Consider the following 12,036-nt stretch of genomic DNA (forward strand, 5'->3'; position numbering starts at 1 on the left):
AGACCATCATCCTAAATCGAAATGTTGTTTGTTTGGAAGACACCCAACTTTGAAACTGTCCACAGTGTGACATAGGACCACACATCTTTCATGCTCATCTTCTTTCACCTGTCAGAAGTCACATCATCTTCCTGAAGTTAGTTCGTGAACCAATTTTAGGCTCATCTTAGCATTTAAATATCAGATTATATCCTTTATTATCACAGAGAGCTTAAATCCGATATGACACTTCATGTGTGACCTCAAATCTTTTCAGGATAATTTCTTATGAACTTTTGTATCTCAGTTAATCTTTCTTACCTAAGAACTGATCATCGATACTGGAAGTAAGATCATGTCTCTTCAGCCCTATTATACACCTTACAGCCTGCTTATACCTACAAACTTCAAAGAATATTTAACTTACGTCGATTCTGAAATCTTCGAGGCGTTTAAACTTGCTCAGGCACTCCTGCAGCTTGGGTTCAATCTCCAAGTTCTTGGCTTTGGAGTATTTAAGGAAGGCCCAGAACTTCTCAAGTCCATACAGCTGCCCTGTGGTCAGAAAACAAATGTTGTTAAACGTGACTGTACAGAAGACAAGAGCTTGTTCATATAAAAATCTCTGCTGAGGTGCCTCTGAGAGTGTTTTAAGGTTTCCTCACCAGCTTCGTAGTCTTTCATGGTCTCCTCCTGGAAGTCCTTAAAGATGTCTGGTCTGAACTTCTTCTCTAGACCGTAGCTGTAGTACCTGAACAAGCACTCTAAACCGTACCTGCAACACATAAGCGTCGAGAGAGGAAACAAGAGAAATTAGATCACACCGAGCTTTGGAAATAACAAAAGCTAGATTCAGACAGCTGCACAGAGCCCGTTTCCACTGTGCTGCCAAAGCTTTACATCTGCTCTTCTCCTCATCACGTAAATCCAACTGTCCAATAGTAATGTCACTGCTACATACACAGGTTGCAGATCTTACCTATATCCTTCTTTTCCATCCTCGACTACCAGCTGTCTGAATTCCTCGTACATTTTCCTGTTGAAGTGGTCCCGCAGGAAAAATGACCAGAATCGGAAGAGCGTGTTCATCTCCTGCGACTGGCCGATTCCCAGCCGTTTCCGCTCTGTGATGGAGAAAAAGTGGTCAAATACATGAAGATAAAGGACACAGTTTCAATTAACTTGTAATAATTAATGCTAAACAGTCTCTGATCAGAACTTAAGGGATGTTTAAAAACGAGGAAATGCACCGTTTAGGCAACGCCGGCGGTACTTGTGGTAAACGTGTTGCGTGAAGCCGTTCTCCTTGAGCAGCTCGTGCGATGGGTGCTGGAACTTGGGGAGGGACTGGGGAGTGCAGCCGATGTTACCCAGGGCGGGGGTGCCCTCCGATGGGCTTGCATTAGAGCTGATAGAGAGAAAGGTGGAGGATTAGGTGGAGATCTACTAAAGTAAGTCCACCTTCAGTAAACCTTTAGTCTTGTGATCATTTTACTTAAAGGACAGTACACAATATGAATATCTTCTATGCTTTTCCTTTTATGTTCTGGTATTATCAAAGCTGACTGCAGAGCGTGTAACAGAGAGCAGAGGGTCTCACCTGACGGAGGCGGTACGGGACCGATGCTCTCTGGAGTCCATCACCCAACCGACGTGGAACTCCAGGGGCGGGTTGGAGCTGTGCCGGGTCTTCCTCTTCCTAGGCGTCTAAAAGGGCGCGGGGAAAAATCAACACGTTTAGTCGCTGAGCTTTTCATGCTGAACCCAACAGGTTTTGCCACTAAAACACAATTCCAACGTCTCACCTTGGCATCGACGGGCCGACTTTCCTTCACAACTGGGTAGAAGCGAGGCGTCATGGTCGGGTCCTTCCGGTGAGGCGTGCGAGGCGTGCGGGGCGTCCGGGCACTGCGGTAGTTGGGCGAGTCAGGCACGGTAGTTGGCAGCGAGCGAGCTATTGAGGAGGGCTCGGGGGCACCGAAGAGTTTGTTTGCCAAAGCGTCTGTGGGGACTGTGGACGAAGATAGATTTGTTGTAGAAAAGAACCGAAAAACTTCACACGCAAAGTCCCGACACACACTTAAACACTTTAAGAGACATCTAATGTCACAACATCTTTGATCTTATAGCTTCATTTATTTCACAGTGTGATGATAATGGACTACAGTAAAGCCACAGCTGTTACCACAGAACCAACATGGATTCAGAACTTCTTAATGTCTCTTTAATGCGAGTGATGTTGAACAAAAATGACTCAATGAAAATAGTGAGTGTTATTAAAGCCGTTTACAGCACATTTAAAGACTGCAGATTTTAACTGGAGACCAGTAACAGTTCCTACAGAGTACCACCAAGTTGCTGGAAATTGGGTCGTCTCTGTCTTGCAAGTCATAAAGCGAGACCGCATTTCTGTCATTTTAGACCGACCTCTGGACAAAACACTCAATGGTTTTCCACAGTAACGTGTGGAGCGCTGGTGCTTTAACAGAGCATGTTTAATGGCGAGTTGATCACAATAAAACTAATTTTAAAATTAGAGAAAGATCAGAAGAATATGACATTATTTAGAGCAGCATGCTGCCTCTCTTCTACCCAATCCTTTGTCATTCCATCAAAATTTTCCTCTCAGGAAATTGTTCCAAAGGGAGTTCAAAGATTCCTTCAGACCATTGTTCACATAGGACTATGTCGACATGTTGGCATATTTATTAGCACTGTTGAATGTATCTGCTGTAAAATAAAAATGCGATTTCTATGAATCACTGCTCTGTTTTTGCTGACGCCCATCCTCTTGATTCATTTCCAGTCTGTTTCGGTCTCGCGTCAAATCTTTCTTTACACAAGCAGCAATACAAAAATCCCCCCAACAACTATGAGATTTATTTTATATTTTTAAGCTCTTCTAGTTGTGTTGCCATTCTTCATCTGGGTTCTGCTAGGTTGCCTGGTTTTTAAAAATGGGTTCATCTTCTTAGACTTGACTCCCATCTAGGAATTTTTCCAAGATGGGGGTCCTACACGAGGGGGGGGGGGGGGGAGGGGGGGGGGGGGAAGAAAAAGAAAACAAAAAAGGTCTGGACAAGCCGAGAACTGCCCGACTGTTCTTTCAGTGAAACAGAGCCCAGTTTGCAGCTCTCTCTGTATCTCTTATGGGTGATTTAGACGTTCGTGGTGAACTTTTGTAGAGCCGTGGGTCGTAGCATCACCTCCAGCATTTATGACCGTCTCTTAGGGCTGTGCGATATGACCAAAATCTCATATCCCGATATAAGAATTTTATCGTCCGATAACGATATAAATCACAAAAATGTAACATTGTCTGTAAATTCTGTGAATCTCGGGCAGCTCTACTTGCGTGAAGTGTTTCCAGCTGCGCGTCATGTACCTGGAGTCGAGTGTTTTAACCGATGCATGAAACTACACATTTTTAGACATAAGCTGTAACGGCCGCTGTTTTCTTTGTGAGTATTTATCACACGGCGTGCTGCGGGGAAAAGCCTGTTCTAACGTTTGAGTCTAAGGTTTATTTTTTAGCACCTGGCGGCTCTTTTTTTGGTTCTCATCCGTAAATAATCTGCTCTTTCACGTGATTCAGTTTATTTTGAAAAGTCTCAACAGGATCCTGAGCTTTATTGTGAAAGGTTTATGTGGAACATAAACAAGCGGACACGCAATGATGTTACAGTCATTGTTGCTAACGACAACGCATAAAAACAGGCGCTTGTCCGTCCATAGTGTGGTTATATTAAATATAAGAGAAAGAGAGAACTTTAAGAAATTAATATAGCCACTACAGTGACCATCAAAACGATGAAAAAATATTGCCGTAAAAAGTTTATTTTGCGACACCACGAAACGAGCGATAGCGTAAAATGAAACGATAGACGTTTTTATATCGTCATCCGATATATATCGTTATATCGAACAGCCCTACCGTCTCTGGTACATTTTGTGTTAATGATCTTGTGGTCACGAGTGTGGGAGTGTGTGGTCATGTGGTGCCAGCCACTTGACTCTTTGTTGTGGACAATTTGTTTTGGGGGGGTTTTCACCCCAAAAAGACATTTATTATTATTTCCACTTCTTTGTACACCCCTTCGTGTTCATTTCAATAGTTTTGGCAATCTCCATCTGGGAATTTACTAACATTTGTGAGTCCTTATATTGATGCTATGATTGTACTAAGACAATGATTATTATTTTCAATGATAAATTCAAAAACTGCATTGAAAAGGTAGCCAGAAACGCAAAGGAGAATTCAACAGCAGTGAACAGGCCTGTCATGGTGTTTTCCTTCTAGAGAGGTCTCTAGAGTTTGTGACATGTATACAGCATAGATTTCCCTCAGAATCCTCAGATTTGGGTGTGATAATTATTTAAAAACACAAAAGCGTTGTATATTTGGCTGTGTTTTTGAGTCCTTACTCTGCTGGGGTCGTGGGGGGCCTGGTGGGACTTCCTGGTTGGGGTCGACAGGCGGCTCAGGGGTCAAGCAGTCAAACTGTTCACGGCTGATCAGGTGGACCTTCTTGAAGTTCTCCACCTCTTGCTGTAAAAATGAGAAAAATCACATGTTAATGCACGAGGCGTGACAAAATGTCTCTTTCTGGGAACCGTGATACGAAAACGTCACAAATTAATTAAAATATAAAAGTTTAAAGCCAACTTCAATCGTCCAGAAAAAAAGCACATAAAGTCATTTTCATATTATTTCCCTGTAAACTCCAAAACACCACAGGAAATGTCTCTTACATTCTGGACAAAACCGATTATTAACAGACCTTATCTTCAGCAGTCTGGAGAGCGAGATACAGCTGCAAAAAATAGCTGCTAGAAACACTCTCTTCGCCCTCATATCTGACATCTGACTGCTCTGACACGAGCGCAGCAGCCAGCAGGTTCACATCAACACAAGTACCCTGAAGTTTCTGCACATGAATACATCCGTAAAGCATGTTTTCTTGTTCCTTCTACAACAAAGCTAGTTTAAAAACGCCACCAAAACCAAACAGCGACAAATCATCCTCCCTGCCAAGATCATCAAGCGCGACTCACACTGGCTCTATCCCTCCGAGCATCCTCAGATCTCTGACCTTCCATCTTTAGCTCCCCTGCAGCCCATCAGCTCGAGCCCTCAGGCCGAGGCCTTGCGTGTGGGGTTTATTTATAAACAGCAACACTCTGTTCCACACGACACAGGATTTGTGCCGGCGAGTACGTGAAGGTCGCCACAAAGAGTTCAACAATGCAACAATGGGCGGCCACAACAACAAAAAACACAAAAACAACAAAAAACTCTGTTGGGTGTTTTGTTTCCATATCCAGAAACAGCTGAAGGATCTACTCATCACCAGGCTTCAGGTGGAAACGTGTCTGACATGGCAGCGACACAACCTGGACGCTGTCCGACTTCTACATCAGGACGTCGTCGTCTCATAACCCACCAGATTAAGTGCAGAATCAAGCAGAACATCCTCACCTTGATGGTGGCGTATTCGGGCTCGTACGTATCGTCCCACAGGTCCTGCTCGTAGTAGAAGAGCCCGTCGTTGATCACCTTGGCCAGCTCGCTGGTCAACTTGGCGCGCGATGTGTGGTGGCCCGTGCGGTCGCCTCCCGGGTGCTTCCTCAGGTAGGGCGGCGTCTGCGTCACGATCAGGATCTTGTTGACGTCGTGGTCGTCGATCTCACCGTCCGTTTCCTCGTCGGACCAGTCGGTGAAGGTGTTGCGGCGTCCGTCCATCTGCTCCATCTCCTCGTCGAACATGAAGTCGAGCTCCTCAGGTTCGTCCTGCTCGGCTCCGTCCTGAGTGACAAAACAAAGCACAAAAATATTCAAACGTTAGCTGATTATGTAAGTTAACTGAAAAACTGATAAAGATTAAAAAAGGTGCAGATTTAAAAATCACAGAGTTGCAGAAAGATGAAGCTACAGTCTCAATCTCAACAAGACTCTAAATAAAATAGCACAAACACATTATATAACACACATTTCCTTCCTCACCTTATTTCCTGAGGTAGCAGCGGAGGGTGAGGAGCCGGGCTGGGGCACCGGGGAGCGAATCGACTCATCCTTTTCCTTCTGCTGCTGATGGTGTAATGAGGAGGACTTCATCAGTCAACCGATCAAACAAGGGGAAATAAAGGAAGGAGGTGGTGGAGGAGGGTACGGAAAGCGAGGTTTGATTAAAGAATGATGTGAAAAGACTAAAACAAAAGGAAAGTGATGCAATGGGGTCATGCAAAAATATATGCTGCAGTTAAAAGAATAAAATAAACTGCAGTGCCTGCTGCTGTGAAGCAAAAGTGATATGATAGTCATTATATTAGAGGTTCATTTTGTCTAACAACCACACATGATCACTTCCTTCTTAAAACGTTTTTAATTCAACATCTCGTTTGTGTTTTGCTCTGAATTTCACCTTTTCTGAGCTGACCTTGGGTCTGGCCGGGGAAGGTCTGGGTCTCTTCTTAACCTCGATCCAGGACTCTGAGTCCAGGTCAGGGAGACTAGCTGAGAGGCCCTTGGGCATGGTCTTGAGGTTGGAGACATCTGGTTCAGCCTTGGTCTGTTGTTGCATTGGTGTGGAGGCCCTGGGCAGACCTGCAGCAGAGAGAAGATTACAGTCAACATTAACTTTGATCACCAGGCAAGGATTACTTATCTTAAAATTCTCACTTTCTTCATGTAAATGAGGGAAATGCTCATTTCACGTGATGCAGAATTGAGGGTCAGTTAAATGCTAAACATTACAAAATGTGCAGCTTCAGGTCAGAGTGCTCACCTCTGGGCTCCTCAGCCATTTGTCTTGGAACAAACTCGGGGCAGTTGATGAGCTGGGAGAAGTCCGTATGCGTGTGCGGCATGTTTGGCATGTTCAGGCCCGGCAGCGGCCACTTCTCCGGGTCCACCTTCCGACGGATCTTCATGTCGATAATTTCCACTTCCTTACTGTCCTTTAACGCCTGACGGGACAGATGAGGGACCGGTTAGCCCAGATGATTAGTAGAAATTTGCGACCATTCATGTATTGACAAGAAACGGGAAAACTACCCAGACTGACTCTGTCCAAAGGTGAAAATATCCCAGTAGCAAATCTAAAGGTCACTAATTAGAGCTGCATCATTTTTTAATGTATTTATTCATTTTTTGAAGTTGTACAAAAACCCAAAAATGACCTGCCAAATATTTGTTGTTTGGTACCCTCGAGCTACTTCTGGACAGAAAATTGTTTCACATAATGAACTACAGAAGCTTCTAGAAAACACAGTCCCCAAAGGTTTTTTCCTTTAGTGCATTTTAACTTGAACGCTGCTTCACATTATTTTTTATGCAATTTAATTGCTTGTTTTTCTGTCCTACAGCCGCTTTCAGACCAGTTCTGACTGCGTTTAACATGAATTTTTAAATGTCTTCACTGACTGACATCATTCAACCAGTCAAAGAAACGCGCTTACATCCAGAATGATGTTGACGTCGGTAGTGAGGGCCTGAACTCTGTGAAAACTGGCGATGAGTCCGATGGGCAGGAAACCCTCCTGATCCATCTTCCTCCGCAAGAAAAAGTCTCTCTCCAGGTTGTCTAGGCTGAAGTAGTACTCACTGGAAGGGGAAAAAAAAAAACACAGGGAGAAAAGTGGTCAGCAGATGCTGGTATTTCATGCCTAGTCTTTGACATCAGAGGGAAGTAAAGTGAGAAAAGGAAAAAAAAAATCACAGGGAAAGACTGAATGAAAACTTATTTTTGTTACGACTGGTTATGTAACATTGTCTAGATGTCAACAGTCATCACATATCTTCCAAACTAAAAACAGAGGATTTAACAAGGTTTCAGAGCCTGAGTAAGTTGGCCAAAAATGTATTGTTTCGACACACACAGCATCTCCAGCAGCAGGTGCTTTACTGGACTATGTCAGGTATAATCTGAACAGCTTCAGTAATGTTGAAAAGAGATACTTTATTCTTATAAGTGAAGTAAACTTAACCACTTATCGACAACAAGACTGTTAAGCATGCAGACCGGGGGCCAAATGTGGCTTTCCGAAAGAGTCCAAAATCAACTAAATGTGTGACTTTCCAAAGAGTGAAAATGACTCCAATTTCATCAGTGAAATGCACTGCTAGTCCTGCTGTGGGGATAACAGTCTTACAACACAGGAGTGTAAACGTATGAAAACTTTGAAGGATTTCTAGACATCAGTTGAGATCTGAACCTCGTAAGATCAAACTGGGCCCTAAGGTGCTGATCAACTTCAATCAGTTTAACAGCTCTGGTTTAAAGCAGTTGACTGTAATGGGAACAAAGATGTGATGAAACCAGTTTCTTTTTGATCCATCATAGTTTGATTCATTGTGTGTGTCCGTGTCACACAGATAATTTGCCTAAAACAAAATCCAGAATATGACACGATGAGGTGGAACAATAGCCGTTTAAATCTGGTGCCAGACAAATGAGGTCACACTACTCAGAATCTGGAGAGTGAGATGCAACTGCAAAGTGCTGAAAGATGAACGCAAATGATCAAAGCTGATGTTGCAGAACCAGAAATACTGGGGGGGGGGGGGGGGGGGGGGGGGGGGGGTTCTCCATGTTTCCTTATCAAGCAAATCACAGTGCAACTCGGCCACCAACCAGATTCAAGTGTAGAGGCTCAAGCTGCTAGTGTCAAGCACCGATGATGTTTAGCTCCATCTCCAGCGCCACACCACAAATGTCTAATAACAGTTTGTACCAGTAGAACCCATTTAACTGACATTATTTGCAGCAATTCCCCAAATTAAGCAGCTCTAATCTTAGGAGGAAGAAAAGCCAAGCCATGACGTCAAGATGTGACATCATGCAACCTTAAGGTCTGCCATCTTTGCAAAAGCCAATCACTTCATCTCATTATGCTTCAATGCTGAGATCAGAGTTGTGAAAAGTTCTCTCCACCGTCATTTAGTCAGAGAAGAGACATGAAGAGCTCATCACTTCTGCAGCACATCTGCACATAATGTCTGAACGCAACCCAATAAATACGAGTTTACCCCCCCCCCCCCGACATTGACCTATTCCTGTGACAGAAAAGCTAAACTCACATTTGCCGCTTGATGTAGTCCTTCAGCAGATCCTGATCGACAGAGTAAAGGTCATTGCTGCTCATGTTGTCGTAATAGTAGGTCACAGAGTTGCTGAACTTCTGTCCGTAGGGTCCGTCTTTTACGTCGTAGGACTTGTAGCTGTAGTGATAGTCGTAGTGGCCTTGAAGGGAGAGGAGCAGTCGGTTAGACAGAAAGCGTGCAGCACGGCGTGCATACATTACTCGTGTGAAAGACTGTGCACGGGAACAGCAGATGCTCTCTGCGTTGTGAACCTTCTCAGCTATCAGTGCTCACATCGTTTTTACCCTTTACTATTCATTTCTTGCAAAACCAGCCAATCAAAAGATTAAAATTCTTCCACTTGCTATTAGTAGGCAGCAAAATTGATTGGGAGGTGCATCTTTGTTCTCAGATCGATGCTATCTGATGGCTCTCACATTGAAGACATGAGAGAAGACTCTTATACTGACACTCACCCCCAAAGCATTAATTCTTATTCAAGTACTGTTAATTTTGTTGTGTTTCACCATTTCTATTAAAAATCCCCTAAGAATAGTTTTTAAATGTTCCATTTATTGCATCTCTTTCGTACCATATTGTCACTTACGCTGCTAGTTATAGTTAGGAGTGAGAATTATCGAAGGTTACACAAGAATGAAAACAGCAGACTGACAATCAGTAAGTAGGAGCAGATTAATGAGAATAAGTCTCAAGTTTAACTGCTGTTTAACTCAAAAGCTATTCAAGGCACAGCCAAGAAAAAAAAAAAAATGTGTTAAGATGTAAATTATAAAGAACGCAGAAGTGAAGGAGCAGTGAGCCTCTTAAAATACAATTACACTGTGTGTATGTGTATTGGCATATGTAGGAGGGCACCCACTTGAGGGCTGAGTAAATACACAAAGACAAAGTTCATGTGCTGAGCATTAACTGAAAGTCTCTTCAGCGCTGCTCAAAGTCAACAACCTCAAAAAAAGTTGGAAAAAAGGGAGAAAAGTGGAAATAAAATTGCTTCACTCACATTTTTGGGCACCGTTATAAAGTTTATGAGTAGCCGGTGCTTCTGGGAAGGAGGGTTTAGGATAAAAGGAGGAAAATGAGTACATGAAGAGAGAGGTGGGGGGGTTGGAATAAGGAAAAATGTATATATGAAGAGAGTGAAAACAACAGGGAAGCGGGAGGGAGACTCTGGCCAAAACCAACAAGCCTTCAGGGAAACCAGTTTCTCCTGCTGGAGCCAAGGCCAGTCCTCATTCCAACACTCTCTGGTTGTTATTGCACTTTTTTGTTTTTACTCTAGCCTTGGTGGGGGCCAGATCAGGGTCATCAAACACTCGGATTCAGAGCCGTGGCAGCCAAAGCAACCAAAACTAGATAAGACACTGTCTACCTGTACCAACTTAATTCATCCAATTCACCAGCTTAAATCCTTGAAACATTGATAAAGAGAAAGTTGCTGTACTCCATGATTGCAGATGAACAGAAGACTGGACTGGAAGTAAAACCCTCAAACTATACTATTAAGACAAATTCACTTAAGTTCATGGGGAGTCTTTCCACAAAAGCTGTGTGGGTAATGGGTTTGTCAAAGCACTCAAAACACTGACATCACCAACCAAACGGTACAAAATTAAAAACTGCGATGTCTCCTGTGAAAGTAATTTTGAAAGGATTTAGCCCAGGCAGCTTTACTTTCAGTGCTGAGATCAGAGTTGTGAAAGTTCTCTCCACAGATGTTTAGTCAGAGAAGAGACATGAAGAGCTCATCACTTCTGCAGCACATCTCTTATAGTGATACCAAGCGCTCTGCCATATCACAGCGTCTGCAATAATAGCTGTAAATTCTTAAGTGATATAAAAATGTTATATAGCGATACCCCACGTTTACGTCCCCTGGTGTGCACAATGGCACGTCCAAGACCGAGGAACACTCGTGTGCCTCCAATGATGATTCAGTATCTAAAAAGAGGCCTACTTCAACAATCTCCACACACAATACTCTGCATAAATATGCATGAAAACAGTTCCTGCCAACAGTGAAAAATAAACCTGTTTCACCACTTGGGGCTAAAAAATACACAGCAGAGTACAGCCAGTGCAGCTCAAATGTAAACACATTCAAACAAGCGTTGCTAGCTGCGGTCCATATGACAGGAAGAACAAATGGTGGATGGAAGTTTCTGCTGCTGCTGGTTAAAAAGCTCCAACCAGGATATGCCATCCAAGGAAGAAACGCTTTATTATGTGACAATACTGTGCAGCTCGTTTTCTCCAGCATTAAGAAATCATGTTATACTTTTTCTTAGAATTTCCAGAGAAAACACTACAAGGCTACTTTTGTGCTGAGATGTGACTTCTGCTGTGTCACTGCTATTGCACTATTATCTGGCTACCACCTTGCTTCAGTGCATTCAGACCTCAAATTAGGAAACGTGTGTAAGTATCCTGCATGATGCTGATTTGTCAGTGCAGTCTGGTCAGCCTTTTAACTTAAAAGGAAAAAAAAAAAAAAACTTACTGTGGTTAAAAAAAACAAAACAAAAGCGATGTTCATATTATATTACTTATAAACATTTTGAGGACACCTGCCTAGCGGTGAAAAAAAAGTGTTCTTTTGATATTTTTGAGTCGTCTAAAACGAGTAAGATGTACCTCTCCCGGCACCTCTGCCTCGTCCCCGACCTCTTCCTCTTCCACGTCCTCGACCTCTGAATCCTCCGCGGAATGGCGCCCCCTCACTCTTCACGCTGGAAACCTCATCGTGGTCGTCACGCCACTCGCGCTCATACTTTTGGCTATGCCAATCTGCAGGGAAGCCAACCATATTCCTGTCAGCAAACACTAAACCAGACTGGATAAGTAGGTCTGAACAAATATCCAATGAGGCTAACTAATTCTTTCTTACTAGTTTTCTAAATTGTGATAAAACACATTTGAATACGATACAGCGTCTTCCTAACAGCGAGTAGATTTCA

General features: G+C 43.3%; 1 protein-coding gene across 7 annotated transcripts in view; it reads right to left on the reverse strand.

Annotated features, from left to right (window-relative positions):
* The window catches only part of larp1 (La ribonucleoprotein 1, translational regulator), a 55,316-nt gene that overhangs the window by 3,645 nt on the left and 39,635 nt on the right, over positions 1–12,036 (reverse strand). For 2 of the 7 annotated variants that reach the window (XM_080866862.1, XM_080866856.1), the window contains 14 exons: positions 11,714–11,866; positions 9,059–9,221; positions 7,438–7,582; positions 6,765–6,945; positions 6,402–6,583; positions 5,984–6,088; positions 5,459–5,785; positions 4,405–4,528; positions 1,785–1,990; positions 1,580–1,686; positions 1,230–1,387; positions 959–1,103; positions 645–754; positions 407–534 (listed from right to left, as the gene is read on the reverse strand). In XM_080866862.1, coding sequence (XP_080722988.1) covers positions 407–534; positions 645–754; positions 959–1,103; positions 1,230–1,387; positions 1,580–1,686; positions 1,785–1,990; positions 4,405–4,528; positions 5,459–5,785; positions 5,984–6,088; positions 6,402–6,583; positions 6,765–6,945; positions 7,438–7,582; positions 9,059–9,221; positions 11,714–11,866 — 2,234 coding nt within the window. The remainder of the gene's footprint in view (positions 1–406; positions 535–644; positions 755–958; positions 1,104–1,229; positions 1,388–1,579; positions 1,687–1,784; positions 1,991–4,404; positions 4,529–5,458; positions 5,786–5,983; positions 6,089–6,401; positions 6,584–6,764; positions 6,946–7,437; positions 7,583–9,058; positions 9,222–11,713; positions 11,867–12,036) is intronic. The other 5 variants (XM_080866861.1, XM_080866860.1, XM_080866857.1 and 2 more) reach the window with 5 other exon arrangements.

The sequence above is a fragment of the Rhamphochromis sp. 'chilingali' genome (genome assembly GCF_963969265.1).
Source record: "Rhamphochromis sp. 'chilingali' genome assembly, chromosome: 19".
Classification (NCBI taxonomy): domain Eukaryota; kingdom Metazoa; phylum Chordata; class Actinopteri; order Cichliformes; family Cichlidae; genus Rhamphochromis; species Rhamphochromis sp. 'chilingali'.